Below are 17,743 nucleotides of genomic sequence, written 5' to 3' on the forward strand. Positions count from 1 at the left end.
AGGAGACAGGCATAAAGGCAGAGAAAAAACTCAAAAAGATGGGGAGCTCTGAGAGCACCTCTGAACTGCTGCATCACCTAAAAAGGGTATCTCTGAGCTTTTGGCTGACAAAGACAAGTGAACAAACCCCTTATTTAAGCCATTATTTATAGGATTTTCTAGTATTTATAGCCAAGCATATTCTCAACATATATATCTGCACAAAACGGAGCTCTAAAAATCTTGAAAAAAAAATAGGTCACATTCAAAGGTTAAGGACTTAAGACTCTGGTGTCACTGCTGCACCAGAAGACAATGCAGCAGAGCCTTAAATGCTGAAGAAGCAGAACATACACAGTCATTATCAACCAAATTTAAGAAGAGAATAAAGAGGCCAGACATGGTGATGCACTTCTGTAATCCCAGCAGTCAGTGGAGGCAGCAGAATCATGAGTTCCACACCAATCTGGGCTGCAGGATGAAACTCTATCTCAAAAAAAAAAAAAAAAAAAAAAAAGTCCAAAGAATAGAATAAAGACCTTTCAGATACACAAAATCCCAAGAACCTACATTTCACTGACTTCACTGACCTTTTCTCAGGAGGCTCCTAGAGAGTATACCATACCAAAATGATGGTATGAGTTGCAGGTGGACTTATAACAACAGCTGTGGTAAAAGCCTAGTGAAAAAGCCCTACCTAAGAGCAGCTGTGGGATGAAGGGCTCCAGGAGGTGTTCAGGAAACATACAACACAGGTGTCTCAAAAAAATGGACATTTTAATTTTCTTCTTTATACCTTTTCTTTCCCATATTTCTCACAGAAAATATGTACTTTTTTTAGGCAGAAATAAAAAACAGTAAAGCTGGAGGTGTGGTTCAAGTGGTAGAGCGCTTGCCTACCAAGCATAACGCCCTGAGTTCAAACCCCAGTACCTCCAAAAACAAAACCAGTACACAATACTTTTTTTAGGAAGATACCCATATAAATACATAATAACTGAGATTCTAATATAATAAAATCCAAATCTATTCTTTAAAAAAAAAAACCAAAGAACATACCTTTGTAAGGATGGTTTTACCATAATTTTTTGTGCTGGTTAAACCACTATTCAAGTAGATATTTTTCTTTCCAACTGGACTATAATAAGCTAAAGGTAAAAGGAAAGAGAGACAAAAACTGCTTATTAAGTACAGAACTATAATATAATCCAATTCCAGCATCATATACATACAACAAATGGGAAACTTACCCTTTGGACAAACACCTCCATGGCTGTTTGCTCTGGGAGAGCCAACATAAGCTAATCCAAGTGTTCCCATATCAAAATCTTGATATGTGAAAAGATGTGCCAGGCAGACTTTAGAAGCTTCCTCAGCTATATCAAAGCTAAATTGCTTTGGTTTGGTTTTTTTTTGTTTAAAAAAAAAAAAAAAAAAAGGATTCTCAATTAGATTAACAATTATACCAGACTAAAAGGTGTCTCAACTAAATATTCCAGATCAGCACACACAGCCTTCTGTGGCGTGCTGCTCTTTCCCTGGGGTTCACATCTGTCCCCATCTGTGCAGCCTCGAAGCAGACACTGTTGCTGAGTGGGTGGGGGGAGCTTGGCAGCCTTTGCAGTTGTTCAGAATTAACTCCCTGCTCCTGTGGCACTCATATCAAAACAGATCACTCTAAAATAATTCAAGGGTTCTACTGGATTTGCAGGGATTGTTTTATTTTTATTTATTTGATCTAGGGAGGACCTTAACTTTTAAAATTTTGTAAGGGAGTTAAAATAAACTTTTTTTTTTTTTCTGTACTGGGGTTTGAACTTAGGGCCTACACCTTGAGCCACTTCACCAGGCCTTTTTTGTGAAGAGTTTTTCAAGATAGGGTCTCTTCAACTATTTCCCGGGCAGGCTTCGAATCACAATCCTCCTGATCTCTGCTTCCTGAGTAGCTAGGATTACAGGCATGAGCCACTGGTGTCCAGCTACTTACCAGTACTTTAAAAGATAAACACTATCACTTCATAGTATATCAGTTTACAACAAAGCAAAAGTATACAGAAATTCAGACAATGGAATCACACAGCAGTATTCTAAGGCAAGATTCCACATCATACCAGATGTTTAACTATCTTTCAACTGTTTACCAGAATGAAAACAAAGTATCTAAATTCCTAAAAAGAACTCTTCAGATTTCCAAGTTGTATTTTTAGTGTCTAATACATGTTCATAGCCTATATGATAATTACTACCCTAAGAGACTGGAAGTCCTGAGCTACAAAACAGTAGGAAAAAAAAAATCTATATACTGGGTTTTAATGCTTTCTTCTATAGAAGATCCACTGTGCCTAACTGGAGTCTCAAAGATAGTGAGGTTACGAAGCATGGCCTCCTAGCACTTTTCTTCCTCACAGCTTTTTTGCCAGTTGATGCCTACTCTGCTACAGGGATGGGCTGCTGCTGGATCAGAACAACCTTCCCTACTGGCTTTACCCCATCTTTTCTGACATATTCCATCATTAGTGCAGTCATGTATTAGAAATCACAAAGGGATAGTAAGAGCACCACATCCAGGATTCCATGACCTACCTCTAGCAACATTTTCACATCCCAAGCATCCTTTTCTTCATGTGGGTAACTTTTGGCCATATTGTAGTGCCTTTCACCAGGTTGTACCTCTTGTGGAGACTTGAGAATGCGAATCTATACTTAAAGAGATAACATACTTAGAACACTTCCAAAAACTCAAGATGCTGAATACCCTATTACTTTATCTGTTCAAAAAAAAAAAAAAAAGACCATTTATGTAATCCCAAAACTCAGGATGCTGAGATAGAAAGATGGCATGGTCAAGGCCAGTCTGGGCTACACAGCAAGACACTATCTAAAAAAAATAAAAGGAAAAAGAGTTTAGAACCAAACTTCCATAAATTCTTCTGCTCTAACAGTCAATGTTAAAAACAAATTGAAAAACATAAACTATGGGAAACATATGTCAATAAATTATTTATAGTTATAAATGTACTAAGCTTTCACATCCTTGGTATGTATTTGGAAAAAGTGAGAACTTAGGTTACATAAAACTAAAATATTTATTACAGCTTTAGTCAGTAATTTGGAAATAAAGAATATTTATGTACATCACTTTGTGTCCCATAGTGATAAGGGATTATAAAGGATTGGGGCTTCTCCCTATGCATTACAGACATATTCATATCAAACCCACTAAGAAGAAAAGAAAGGAACAAAGGCTTCCAATCAGTGAGTTTGGGAAAAGGAAGGAAGCCATACTCAGCTCAGTGGATCCTGGTGTCTCTCTCCCCTGTCTGTACAGAGGACCTGTTCTGCTCTGCACTGGCACTGTGTGGTAAGCTATCTGAGGAGGGCCTCTGCATCTTTGGTGGTGGGTTGCCAAGGTCAATTCCGAGATTAAATATCTGGAAGCCCACCAGGACTACATATCTAAATCACATCGCTGCCAGGTGCTGGTGGCTCACACCTGTAATCCTAGCTACTCAGGAGACAGAGATCAAGAGGATCGTAGTTTGAAGGCAGTCCCAGCAAATAGTTCTTGAAAATACCCAACAAAAATGGGCTGGTGGAGTGGCTCAAGTGGTAGAGTGACTGCCTAGCAAGCATGAGGCTGGTACCTCCAAAAAAAAAAAAGAAAATAATCACATCCCCAGCTCATTTTTTTATGGATTAAAGTTGATATTTCTATCTCCTATATTACTGTTTTCCAATTGTTCCAACTTCCGAAGGCAAAAAGGAACTTTATTTATTGATCCCTAAAAACTTGAACAAGATGTAGCTATTTTAAAACAAGTAAAGCAGGGCTGATGGCATGGTTCAAGTGACAGAGCACCTGCCTGACAAGCACAAGGCCATGAATTCAAACCCTTGTATTCCAAGAAAAAGTAAGGCTAGTTTATAATCTCCAACATACTATGAAACAAAAAAGTAAGGTGAAAAGTATATGTCATTCTGCCATTGTATCAAATACAGACTTATGCATACGCACACTATACATACATGCAGTATCTCTAGGAAGATACACATGAAGTAATGATGCAGGTATTTCTGGGAAAAGGAGCTGGTTTGAGAATGGGCAGATGTTGTGGAGACTTACTTTTCACTGGTTTTTGGACTGTGTATATATTATCTAGTCAATTAACTTTTAAAAAATGCAAAATGGCAGAACAGAAGAGCGAAAACTAATTCTCTTAGTTTTATACAAATACAAAGTTTAACATTCTTAAGTATGGTACATGGTTTCAAAAGGTTTTTTAATCTCTTAATTCTACACTATAGAACCTAAAAGAATATATTTTAGTACAAAGAGCTAGTAAAAATTATTCACATAGTTTATATTCAAAAATGTATATAGCTAGGCACCAGTGGATCACACCTGTAATCCTAGCTACTTGGGAAGCTGAGATCAGGAGGATCACAGTTCAAGATCAGTCTGGGCAAATGATTTATGAGAGCCTCCCCCCATCTTCAAAAACTAACCAGTACAAAAGGGACTGGAGGTGGACTCAAGTGGTAGAGTGCCTGCACTGCAAGAGCAAAGCCAAGTTCAAACCTCAGCTCCACCACACACACACAAAAAAAGTCTAACTGTCCAAAGCAATACTCAGTTTTAGAACAGTGTCTTTAGTTACATGTAGCAATATGGAACGATTTTTACAATAAGACCTAATTAAGATGGTATTAGTGTGACATTGGTGGACATGCTATTAACAGCTTACAAGGAACCAGAAGGACTTGTTTCAGCAAACAGATCGACAGGTTCTGTGTGTAAATACTTCATACTCATACGGCATTTGAGTACATTTTCTGACCAAACAGTCAATAATATTTACTAGGATTCTAACAAAGACTGAAGCATCATCAGAGAAAAAGAAAAACATTACAGAGCTAACAGGGCTAAAAACTGACAGGAAGGAAATACAACAGCATAAAAAGGCTTTTTGCCTAAACAAATCTCAGGACAGAAAACTTCATAATCTAGAATTAGTATCAAAACCAAAACACTTAATAATTTATCAGGGAAAAAATCACTGTGAGAATTTGACAATATTTATAATTAATGTCAAAGATAAATTTTTAAATTTTGAACACAAAAAATATTTACAATATGTATTGATAAATACCTGTTCTATCTGTATCCCATAACCTTTAAAACCTGCATTATCCCACGAAGTGTTCCGATATATATCATCAACTCTGTCAATTAGCTCTATCTGTGTATATAAAAGAAAAAGACATTACAGAGACCTTTACCACTCTTTGCAATGTACTACCAAAACCTACTGGGACAGAAATTCAACTGACAGAAAACATCGATTCAAGTTTGTGCTAATTATAAAAAGGCCATCCTAAAATATTAACCTTTATCAGTGATGACTTTTATCAAAGAAATTATTCCTAGCCCCAAACGTGAAGTGCTGCTACCAGAATAAAACACAGTGCAGTCTACCCCAAATTTCAAGTACATACAGAACCAAAATATCCAGTATCACACTTTTTAAAAACTTCCACTACATTCAACTATGAAAATGATAATAAAGTCAGTGGATTTACCAAAAAATATTCTCTTCTAAGAAGTAGTCTATCGTTATTCTATCACTTGGCCAGTGTCTCAAATGTGACCCCCAGAACAAGAAAAAGGGTGGTGATAACCAACTCCTCTCACTATTCTCTCACCCCCAGTTCTACACTATGAACAGGTGAGAAGGGAGCCAGGGGAAGAAGAACATTGCACCTTTCCTCCTCCTTCTGGTCTCTGATTTGGGAAGACTGGGGCAGAGGGCCAGTGTAATCACCAAGAATGACACCATAGGAAAGAACAAAATGCTAGTTACCTATCTTTTCCTTAAAGAGAATATTCAACAGCCAAGTTGAGAAGTTTGTTCCAGCAACTGTGAAGTTATAGGTCTAAGAAACTGTTCTTTAGTTATAAGTAACTGTAAGAAATGCAATTTTAAAAACCAGACCATTCATTATACTTACATTCATGGTATAATATACACAGAAGGAAATAAAAGGCACCCTTAATACAAATGTGGATTCAAAGAGCAGCTTTCCCACGTCTCTCTTGATTAGGACAAGACTTACAACGATTCCCACTGTCCTCTAATAAATGTGTTCACTTGACACGGAAGGGAAAGAAGAGAAGAGAAGGGAGGGCGCGAACAAAATGGAGAGAGTGGGAAAAGCCTACCAACGAGAAAGCCATCTTACTGCACTAGGCTGGGGGTTCATGACTAGCTACATTGTCTTTTATTCCCTCAATGACAACACTTTGGTCGATGCCAAGTTATCATGATGAATGAGGTCATACTAACAAAAAATGTCAGTGGAAAATGATTCCCTTGACTATAAAAATCGTAATAGCTGGTGCTTAAAAATCTATTGTCTGGGGACAGACAGTGGAAGAGCTCTTGCCCTCAAGCATGGGGCCCTGGGTTTGACCTCCAGCATCAAGAAGAAAAAAAAAAAGCATTAACACTTCTCTAATCTTTCCTTCCTATCTTTGCCCTAAAGCTACTTATGACCATGACAGTCTCAACTATTTCAGCTGTCGTCCTATGACTAGCTCTTTAGCATGACATGAAGAAAACATCTACTCTGGAATATACTCAGAAGCAAAAAAATGTACACAGGTTTACATGGATACAGCTCAGGATGCAGAAGTCAAGATGATCATAGCTCAATGCCAGCATGGGCAAAAAGTGAGTGATATCCCACCTCAGCCAACAAGCCAGGCATGCACACCTATAATCCCAGCTAGATGGGAGGAGTAGGAGGAATACTGCAGTCCAGGCTAGTCTGAGCAGAAACTCAAGACCCTACCTGAAAATTAACTAAAGCAAAAAGGGCTGGAGGCATTGCTCAAATGATAGAGCATCTGCCTAACAAGTGCACGTCCCTGAGTTCAAACTCCAGTACTGCCACAAGAAGAAAAAAAAAAAGACAAAACAGGCTTGCATAAATTTGAAATTGTAAGGGCTACTGGAGTGGCTCAAGTGGCAGAGCAGCTGTGTAGCAAGTGTGAGGCCCTGAGTTCAAATCCCAGTACTGCCAAAAAGAAAAAAAAATATCCCTTATAGCAGGGCACCAGTGGCTCACACCTATAATCCTAGCTACTCAGGAGGCAGAGATCAGACAGTGGTTCAATGCCAGTCCGGGCAAATAGTTCGAAAGACCCTATCCTGAAAAAACCCTTCACAAAAAAAAGGGCTGGTGAAGTGGCTCAAAGTGTAGGCCCTGAATTCAAACCCCAATACCACACACACACACAAAAAAAAAGGAAAGAAAATTGAAACTATAGTTTTCATATTTGGAGAAAAATAACAGAACATCTGGAACTGACCTGGTTTCATTAAGTTACAAATTACTGCAGCCTTCTCTTAATGCAATTTACCAACCTGCATAAATTGTCTAGTTACCTTATGTAATATCAAATACTTACTAGGTAGTTTGTAGTGGTGCTCTCTTCCCCTCTGCCCATGTGTTTATAAAACCGATGATCTGCTACCACCAATAATTTACATGTGTTCTTCATGGGATCAGGGTCAGCTCTTCTCTTCACCCGACGAACAAACTCTGATATGAATTTGTATGTACTATTAAATAAAAATTCACCAACACAAGCAGGATCTTTTACAGTAAAAAGATCTTCAAATCTAGTATGTTTCTGAAGCAAACATTTGACCTTAGTATCCTTAAAGGTATCTCCAATTAAAAAAAAAAAATTTGCAGGAAGACAGAAAAGTAAAAAGTAATAATGAGGTCTTAAAATTATAAATTTTTTTGGGTGGGTGGCCCAAATAATGTATATACATGTAAGTAAAGGTAAAAATGATAAAATAAAATTTAAAAAATTATAAATTTCAAAACCAAGGGGGCAGGGACTGTAGCTCAACTTGGTGGTAGAACACAGGCCTCACATATACAATGCTCTGGGTTCAATCCTCAGCATTGCAAAGAAAGAACAAGAAGTGCTTACCACAGTAAAATAATGATATACTCCAGGCTATAAAGTCATTTTTTCTAAGAGCCTATGAATTTGTCAATGTAAAAATGCCAAGGTTTAGACATTAAAAATCAGCAATCCTGGGGATTTGGAGATGTCTCTTAAGATCATCAATGCCGGGATGAAACCTTCATGGCCTTCTCCACACAAACAGGCCTGCCTAATTAATGTTTATATGTATAAGTATATACATATATATGTACATGTATAAGAAAAATTAGATTTATGAAATATGCAAAAGCACACATGTATCCATATGAATATGCATATACATAAAATACAGAAGTATATTCATGTACATGTATGGTCCTACTCACCACAGCCTGGGGTAAAGCCACGTAAAAGCAAAGCCATCAATACATTTTTTTATGGAATTGTGCACATACACAGCTACAAACAAACACATATTTGTAACAAATAAAAAGTTTTTTAAAATTAGTTAGAGCTGGATTATGGCTCAAGTGGGAGAGTACATGCCTATGAAGCCTGAGTTCAAGCCTTAGTACCACCACCAAAAAAAAAATTAGTTTGTGTTAATAGGACATCTTACTTAACAAATAACCAAACTGTTTAAGGATTTATTTACTGATATACTAAAATGCTAGTAATATTTTATAAAGTCTTCAAAAGTGAAGTCAGTAAGCTGGGCATTGTGGCAAGCACCTGCAGGCTCAGCTATTCAGGTGGCTGAGACAGGAAGATTGCTTCAGCTCAAAATTCAAGGGCAGTCAGGGCAACATAGCAAGATCCTATCTAACGAAATAAATAAGTAAAAATAACAAGGATGGCAGAACACCTTTCCAAAATGATTACATGTTTTTTAAATGCCCCTAAATAGATTTATACCAAGACTGGTAACCTTCACTATTCTAAATAGTATAGATCTCTCTTGCTCCCCAACTAGTTTCTTATAAAGCTCTAAACAGTATTTTTCAAAGTATTATTTTGACATTTCTACATACCTGCAAATAAAGAATTTTCCCTCAGCTCACCTGTTTCCCTCTTTTCCCCAATCTCTTTTATTCATTTTTTTTTTATTTTTTTAATTTTTTGTGGTACTAGAGTTTGAACTCAGGGCCTTATGCTTGGTCGGCAGGTGTTATACCACTTGAGCCACTCCACCAGCCCTCCCCAACTTCTTTTGAGTTCAATCATTATTGCTCCTATTATTCTATAATTACTATAATTACTTGATGATCACCTTTTTATTAAAAAAAAAACACTCTTTGGAGATGCTGTAACATACTTATTTCTTACTTGAAATATATTTTTTAAAGACTTACCGTTAGATGGCTCTCTGGCTACAAGCCCTTTTGGAAGCAACTCTTCATTATCCACTTTTAAATAACCACATACTTTTGGAGATTGCAAACGTGAGACATTCTTGATATCTTCAGATTTATAAACTAACACTCTCTTGTCTTCAGTATCATTAACAAATCTCCAAAGTGGCTAAGAAAGAAAATATATGTGATTAGATGGAGAAAACAAGAACTCCTGAACAATAAATAAAATTCTTATTTTTTTTGCTTGATCTTAGACAGTATTCATTTCTGGGTTAAGTAAACTGACTACACGTTATTCACAATAAATCATTTCAGTTTGTTGCTGCTGTTGTTTTGCAGTGCCAAAGATTAACCCAGAACCTTGCACATGCTAGGCAAACCCCAGTAGTATGCCCCAAAAGAAGGAGAAAATAAGAATGATTAATTATTGCCTTTCCATCTTAAAATAACTGAGATGCTTTTTAAAAATCAGAGATAGAAAAACCTCATAGATAGACTTACCTCTATGTTATATTCTACCCCATCTGTGTTGATTCTTATTGTAACATCATCATCTCCTATGTGTGCTAGAACCCTAGAGTCAGGCTCACCTTGAGAGGAAAAAACATGTATTTTTACATTTTAATATTATTTTATTAAAAATAAAATTAACTATGCACTTCTGACAATAAAAATCAACCCAACCCTTCATCAGACTGAATTTGCCCAGGTAATATGAAAGCTCTGCAAATAGGAAACAGAGGTCCCGGAAAGAAGCTAGAAAGTTCTCAGCTCCTCAAGAGTAGCCTCAAGTCAAGAAATTTGAAAACTGCTGGGCACCGGTGGCTCATACCTATAATCCTAGCTACTCAGGAGGCAGAGATCAAGAGGATAACAGTTCAAAGCCAGCCAGGGCAAATTGTTTGTGAGACTTTATCTCAAAAAACCCTTCACAAAAATAGGGCTGGTGGAGTGGCTCAAGGTGAAGGCCCTGAGTTGAAGCCCCAGTACCTCAAAAAAAGAAAAAGAAATTTGAAAATTATCCATTTCCCACAACAAACACTGTAGATGTTCTCCTGGGATAACTTTACCTAATTTTGGTTAAAAAAACTTAAGAGAACGCAAGAAGCATGATTTGGAATATATAGCTCTTAAACTATATTATTTGGAGATTTCAATACCAGTTCCTTTTCTTACTGTAGAAAAAATTTCAAAAAGTAAACTACAATTGCTTGATATATTTTCTCGAATAAATACAGCAGGACTGTAAGTAAATTATTTTATCTATTTTCCCTGTTTAAATCTCGTAAGGGAAGACTACAGTCCTTGCCTGAAGACAACAGGTTAAATTCTTATCACCTGAGAGGAAATTATTTTAGTCATCAAACCAGCCAGCTAGTGTAACATGCTAGATAATACCCACTTAGTTCTGTTTTTGATTTCAAACTTAATACAATTCAAATAAAACTGTAACACAATAGCACTCCTATGACATGACTTTCCCAGACCCATGTACCAAATAAATCTACTCACTCAAGTTAGAGACCTGTTATGGTCTGAATCTAAAAATGTTCCCCAAAAGCTCATGTGTTAAAAGTTTGCTGCCAACTGATGGGCTTTTGAGAGGTGACTGTATCATGTGGACTGTAACTTCATCAATGGACTAATCCACTGAAAAACTCGTAGCTGAATGGACTACTAAGAGATGGGGTCTGCTTGGAGGAAGTAGATCATTGGGGGCACACCTTTGAAGGATGTATCTTGTCCCTGGACTCTTCCCCTCTCTTTGCTTCCTGACCGCCGTGAGGTGAGCTACAAGCTCCTGCCACCTTGATGTTCTGCCTCACCTCAAGTCCAACGCAACGAAGCCAGCTGGCCAAGGACTGAAACTATGAGCCAAAATAAACCTTTTCTCTTTTATATTGTCTGTATCAGATATTTTATTAAAGCAAAGAAAAGACAACTGACTACTTATATTCAATCTAAATTTGCATGAACTATAAATTAGGGTATTTACAAATGGTGAGCTCAGTTTCCGAATTAAGTTTTATTTGCAATTTTAAAAAAGAAAAACTTAAAAAAAAAAAAAAAAAAAAGCAGGATAGCCGTAAGACCTAATATCCCATACATAAAGGCAAAATAAGAACAGCATACTAACCAACCACGTGTCCACTGAAGAAGTCCTGCCATTTTACAGCATACTCATGTTCATCTTTGCCATCCACTACCACAACTTTGAAATTCTGTGAAAAGCGTTCAGTACTTGAGGTCAGGTATAATTTAAAATGCCTGGAGAAAGAATGCATTCAAAGTTTACTCTGGGCATATACAACAGAAGCCTAGTTTTTGTTTTTCCAAATTCCAGAAGAGTAAGCATGAATAAAACACTCAGCAAAAAATCAACAAAAACACTACTTAAATTGTAACTAATGTTGTGTTAGGTACTTGGAGCAACATAAACTCCTATAAAGAAAAATGAACTGATTTGTTTAGCTGTAAAAACTTAGCAGATCAAAAGAATATAATATTGGGGGAGGGGAGGCCAAAGAGCTTATGCATTCAATTCATCTTTCCTGGAAACTGTGAATAATAAAACACACACACACACACACACACATATCTGGGGAGTCGAATTAGAATCCTGCTAATCTCCAAAATTTACTACTAAAGACTAATACCCCTTTTATATATATTAGTACCACTACACAAAATTAAAAGCTGAGGTTCAGAAGTTAATCAACACACTCAAAGTTATACAACTGGTAAATGGTGAAACAGGACATTGAACTTGTTCTGTTTGACAATACTGGCTTCTGCTATCTCTAGCAATCAAGCTGGATATTGTATAGGAAAACTCTTATTGCCATGCAAAATTAGTAAATTGTTGATTCTGTATTTAAAAGCACTCATGCTTTTTTCTTCCTTTCAAAAGAAATTATCTTGAAAAAAATTAAACCACAATTACAACTAGGGAAATAAATACAAACAAAGCCTCCAAAGCAGACATTAAAATATGCATTCCTATTCTTCAAATGAGTTAACATTTTTTCCTACACATTTCCATTCTGATATAAAAACTGGGAATAGTAAGCAAGACTTTTTCAGTTACTGTTTACATAACCTGTAAATGTACCATGATGATAAAGAAAACTATGTTATTCATCTCAGAAACATATTTTGTCAGTTGTGGTGCTGAAAATATGAAATGTTACTTCCCCATGGGTCTACCTAAGTCTCTCAACTGCCAGGATGAAATACAAACTGGAACTGTCTCTATGGCAACAAATATTTTTAACTTTTTGAGCATACAAGGTTTTTTTTTAATGGTCAGAGGGAAAGACACACAATAAAACATTACTTCCTAAAACCTTGGAACATTTTCTTCAGTGATCCAAAGAATGTATCTTCCCACATATTCCAGTAGTATTTTTTTCACCTTCAGTTATACTGAGAATTTTGAAAAGAAAAGCATCTGTATTATAAATGCCTTATTTAGTTTTAAAGATCTCTATGAATCATAACTTATTTTTAATATTCCTCCTGGAAAAGTCATAGCAATTGCATTGTGAGTTTTCTACATCAAGAACCTCCTATGTAGTAGAAATAAAGACCAAGTAACGATAAAATTTATCATTGTTTGTTTATTTATTGGTTGTCTGTTTATTTGTAATACTGGAGATCAAACGTAGGTCCTTGTGCATGGGAGGCACATCCTTAGCCCCAAAATGTATGTTTTTTAAATTTTCCAATCTTAGTACTGAGCTGTAAAACCTCTAAACAGGATTATGTCAGTTAAAATGCATCTTACCTTATCCTCTGGAAGGCATTTTACAGACTTATCTTAGAACTTACAGTAACAACAGATCAGTGCTAACCAGTCTGAATTACATTACCTTCTTATCCACTTTTTGTTGTTTTGTTTTTATTTCTTGAGACAAGGTCTCACTGTTTAGGCCAGGCTGGCCTAGAACTCACAATATGCTTGCTTTAACCTCCCAAGTGTTGGGATTACAGGCATGTAGCACCATATGGAGGTCCACTTTTGGAGACTCATTTCTTTATCAGTTCAACTCCTCCTCAAATAATACATTTTACTTTTAGGAAACACATTTAACTTTTTCCAAAAAAAAAAAAATTATTATTTTTCTTTTCTTTTTTGATACTGGAGTTTAAATATAGAGCCTCAAGCTTGCTAGTCAAGCACTCTTCCACTCTCCAGCCCTTTTGGCTTTTAGTTTACAAGATCGAGTCTCATGCTTTTGCCTAGGCTGTCCTCAAACTTCCAATCTCTGCCTCTACAGCTAGGATTACAGACAGATACCACCATGCCTGGCTTGTTTGTTGAAACAGGGTCTCACTAACTTTTTGTGTAGGCTAGCTTTGAACCTAGATCCTCCTACCTCCACCTCCCAAGTAGCTGGGAATACAGGCATGCATCATCACACTTTGCCTACTAACTAGGTTGAGAGTGAAATGAAATAACCGATTTTAAAGCACAAAATTCTCATAAATTGTTAGATACATTTCCCATTAAATATTTAAGGTCAAAACTCTGTAAAATAGGGTGAGGGGCACAGCTCAAACAGTACAGTGCCTGACTCGCAAACCCAAAGTCCTAGGTTCAAACCCCAGTACCTCAAAAAAAAAAAAAAAACCTCTGTAAAATTACAAACTTTCCAGCTTCCTTTTACAAAGAGAAATAGAAATTATTTAACATTTTCTTAAAGAGAGAATGTCAGGGGCTGAGGGAGTGGCTCAAGTGGTAGAGTGCCTGCCTAGCAAGCATGAGGTCCTGAGTTCAAATTCCAGTACCACAAAAAAAAGAGTGACTATCATCTACGAAACATGAACAAGAACTATGTAAGGCTATGGAAATACTTGCCATAGAAAGAATCTACAGGCCACGTCAAATCTAATACAAAGCAAGAAAACTAAATTTTGAGTTGCTATTTCTTCCCTCTTCCCTGCTCCTACTCATTTCTTAGCTGTATATCCATTACTTCAAACTTTCCATCAGTACAGCAGAAATAACTCAAATTTTGAAGTCAGACCTGAGCTCAAACAGTAATTTATTAGCTCAGTGATCTTTGGGCACATAACTTAACTTTTGAATCTTGGGTATATATATATATATATATATATATATATATATACATATACATATATATGTGTGTGTGTGTGTCTTCAAAAAAGGAATAACGACTACGTATAGTATGGTAAGAGAGAGAAATTAAGAATAGCACCTGGCAAATTATACAAAATAAGCACCAGATGAAATGTAGCTATTATTATTACTACTCTGCTCAGAATTACTACAGGTTGGAAGCTAGATAACCAATATTGTAATATTTTTATATAAAATCTAGTAAAAAGAAGTTATTGCCAGTGACTCACGACTGTAATCCTAGCTACTCAGGATGCTGAGTTTGGGAGGATTGCAGTTCAAGGCCAGCTGAGGCAAACAGTTCATGAGACACCCCCATCTCCAAATAAACACAGCAAAATGGACTGGAGGTATAGCTCAAGTGGTAGAACACCTATGCAAAGCCCTGAGTTCAAACCCCACCAAAAAACAACAAAACTAAAGATGATGGCAGCCAAGTGCTGGTGGCTCACATCTGTAATCCAGCTACTTAGGCAGCTGAAAATGGGAAGATCATGGTTAGAGGTCAGCCAGGGCAAATAGTTAGCCAGACCTCGTCCCCAAAGTAACCACAGCAAAATATACTGGAGTGTGGCTCAAGTGGAAGAATCCCTGCTTTGCAAGTGTGAAGCCCTCAGTTCAAACCCCAGTCCCACCAATTAAATTTAAAATTTGTACAAAAAAAAATGGCAAACATTAAGAAAAATTAAAATATAGTAAAAAAATTTTGCATAAGGTATCAGTAGCATGTGATAATGGACCGATTTCTTTAATGTATAAAAAAGCACTACTACAATTCAGTAGTCAAAAAGACAAAACCACTAGAAAAATAACCAAAGCACATGAAAAGACAATCACAGAAAAAAAAAAAAAGCAAAGATGTTCAATTTCATATAAAATGGAAATTAAAACAACTAGGAGATACCATCCCCTCTCAGAGGGCAAAAGTGAAAGGTTGTAAGACCCAGTACTGGCAAGGGTAACAGGAAACAGGTAAACTCATATACTGCTACTCTAATCTCTTTGAGAAGAAATGGGGCTGATGGAGTGGCTAAAGATGTAGAGTGCCTGCCTAGCAAGTGTGAAGCCCTGAGTTCAAACCCTAGTGCTGCAAATAAACAGATAAATAAATGGCACTATCCATAAACACAGCACTCATATCCTTAACCCAGTAATTCTCTTTCTAGGAATGTATCCTTTAAAAGCACCTAGACAGTGTATTACAAAGATGTTCACTACAGCACTGTTTATTACAGAAAAAAAAAACCTTTGATTAAACAATCCATCTGATGAGATGAGTCAAAGATTGTTAAAATTCTATGCACTAAGAATATTTATATGGTTGTTTAATATGATGTAATCTGTCAGGCATGGTGAAGAATGCTAGAAGATCTCAAGTTCAAGCCTGTCTCCAAAAAAAAACAAAATGAACAAAAAAACCCACAAGTAACAAAACACAAAAAACTGAGTCTATGTTGCCTACATCACCTGCACTACTCCCCCAATGTCTGTGGAGCGTTGATTCCGGGACAACACTTCCCCATTCCCCTTGCAATACCAAAATCCACGCATGATACAAAATGGTACAGCATTTGCACATATAGTATGCAAATCCTCCCACATACTTTAAATAATCTATACATCTCTTATAGTGCCTAATACAATGTAAATTCTATGTAAATAGTTGTATAGTTCACAAAAATTAAAACAAGTGAAAAACAAAACAATACCATATTGTTTAGGAAATGATGACAAGGAAAATCTGTACATGTTCAGCACAAATGAAAAAAGCGTTTTTGAATATTTTGATCCATGGTTGGGCTGAATCTACTGATGCAGAACTCAAAGATATGGGGGACCAGATATACACACATGCATCAATGTGCAATGGATCTTTTTTGAAGTTTAGAAGAAGGAAATCTCTCTGGGTCTGGCAAGCTGAATTGTGACAAAGTGGAAACTAGCTGGCGGAGTGGCTCAAGAGGTAGAGTGCCTGCCTAGCAAATGTGAAACTCGATTTCAAGTCCCAGTATTGCCAAAAAGAAAATAGTATACAAGAAGTAGGAACGTGCCAGGAGTCCATGGCTCACTGGCTACTTAAGAGGAAGAGATCAGGAGGATCAAGGTTCGAAGCTAGTCTGGGCAAAAAGTGAGACTCTTTATCTCAAAAATGCTCAATACACAAAAAAGGGCTGGTGGAACAGCTGAAGTGGTAGAGTTTCTGCCTAGTAATCATAAGGCCCTGAGTTCAAAACCTAGTACTGCTCCCCAGAAAAACCAAGGGAACACCTCACTGTTCTCTGTGGCTTTGTTTGCTGGGTTTGCTGGGTGAGGGTGGGAGGGAACAGTGCTAGGAATGGGCCCGGTCTTTGCGCTTCCTTCGTAGGTAGCTCTGCCGCTGAACCATACCCAACCCTATGTAGTTTGGTTTCAAACCAGGTGCACACATTACTTTCATTACTTTTCAGTGTATTTAAAGCCTATCCTATGAATACAAAATAAATTCAGTCGATTTATATTGTTCTAGTGTTTCTTTATAGATACTAGCTAAAAACCTTCCTATAAAGACCTGCAATTATTGAACAGATTTAAATCTGTAAAACATGAATGACAGTAAAATCACTGACCAAATAGACCATATCCATCAATTTGTACTATGAAATAAGAACTCATAGCAGAAAAAACACCAAATTTCAGACCTAGCTCCTCATCAGGCCATGGGGGCCTAAACAAAACCTTTATGCTTAAGCTTGTGTGTCTTCAAATGAAGACAATGCCTGGTACATGGCTGATGGCTCCAAAGCAGCACTAAAATACATAAGGTTTTACAAGCATTCAAGTAACTTTCCTATGTTTTTACATTTACTCGCATGTGTACATTGTTTGACCACCTCCCCGCCCCCCCACCAAGTAAATTTTTTGTTAGAATTCCATAAACACATTGTTACCATCATCAATACTTTTGAAACACTCATTTACTTTGTTTTAAATACTTATCACTGTGAGTTTAAGAACAGGCATTCTACTACATAAGAATCACATGACAGACTGAAATTGTATCAACTGCAAGTCTTTAAGACTGCAATAGATTTCAGTAGATATCCTTTATTTCTCCTTTTGCCCAACCATGTGTCCCATTACCCCAATATTATTCTGTGAATAATTCAAATTACCTTTTCAAAGCTGAAAAAGTCAGTAGTGTTTCTAAATGTGTTGAGGCCTGTAGATCCCTTTTCCTTACGGAGTGCTGCTGGATATTAGACAAAGAGAGGATATCGTAGTCTGAGAGCAAAGAATCAAGCTTCCCTGAAATAAAGGTAA

At 36.8% G+C, this 17,743-nt stretch overlaps 1 protein-coding gene across 3 annotated transcripts in view; it reads right to left on the reverse strand.

Annotated features, from left to right (window-relative positions):
- The window catches only part of Adam17 (ADAM metallopeptidase domain 17), a 45,689-nt gene that overhangs the window by 14,667 nt on the left and 13,279 nt on the right, over nucleotides 1-17,743 (reverse strand). The window contains exons 2-10 of one of the 3 annotated variants that reach the window (XM_074049136.1): nucleotides 17,596-17,728; nucleotides 11,438-11,568; nucleotides 9,802-9,890; nucleotides 9,298-9,466; nucleotides 7,451-7,584; nucleotides 5,130-5,219; nucleotides 2,563-2,676; nucleotides 1,230-1,374; nucleotides 1,039-1,127 (exon numbers count right to left, since the gene is read on the reverse strand). In XM_074049136.1, the coding sequence (XP_073905237.1) occupies nucleotides 1,039-1,127; nucleotides 1,230-1,374; nucleotides 2,563-2,676; nucleotides 5,130-5,219; nucleotides 7,451-7,584; nucleotides 9,298-9,466; nucleotides 9,802-9,890; nucleotides 11,438-11,568; nucleotides 17,596-17,728 (1,094 nt within the window). Of the gene's footprint in view, nucleotides 1-1,038; nucleotides 1,128-1,229; nucleotides 1,375-2,562; nucleotides 2,682-5,129; nucleotides 5,220-7,450; nucleotides 7,585-9,297; nucleotides 9,467-9,801; nucleotides 9,891-11,437; nucleotides 11,569-17,595; nucleotides 17,729-17,743 lie in introns of those variants that run through there. The other 2 variants (XM_074049138.1, XM_074049139.1) reach the window with 2 other exon arrangements.

This window comes from Castor canadensis, chromosome 12, assembly GCF_047511655.1.
Source record: "Castor canadensis chromosome 12, mCasCan1.hap1v2, whole genome shotgun sequence".
Taxonomy (NCBI): domain Eukaryota; kingdom Metazoa; phylum Chordata; class Mammalia; order Rodentia; family Castoridae; genus Castor; species Castor canadensis.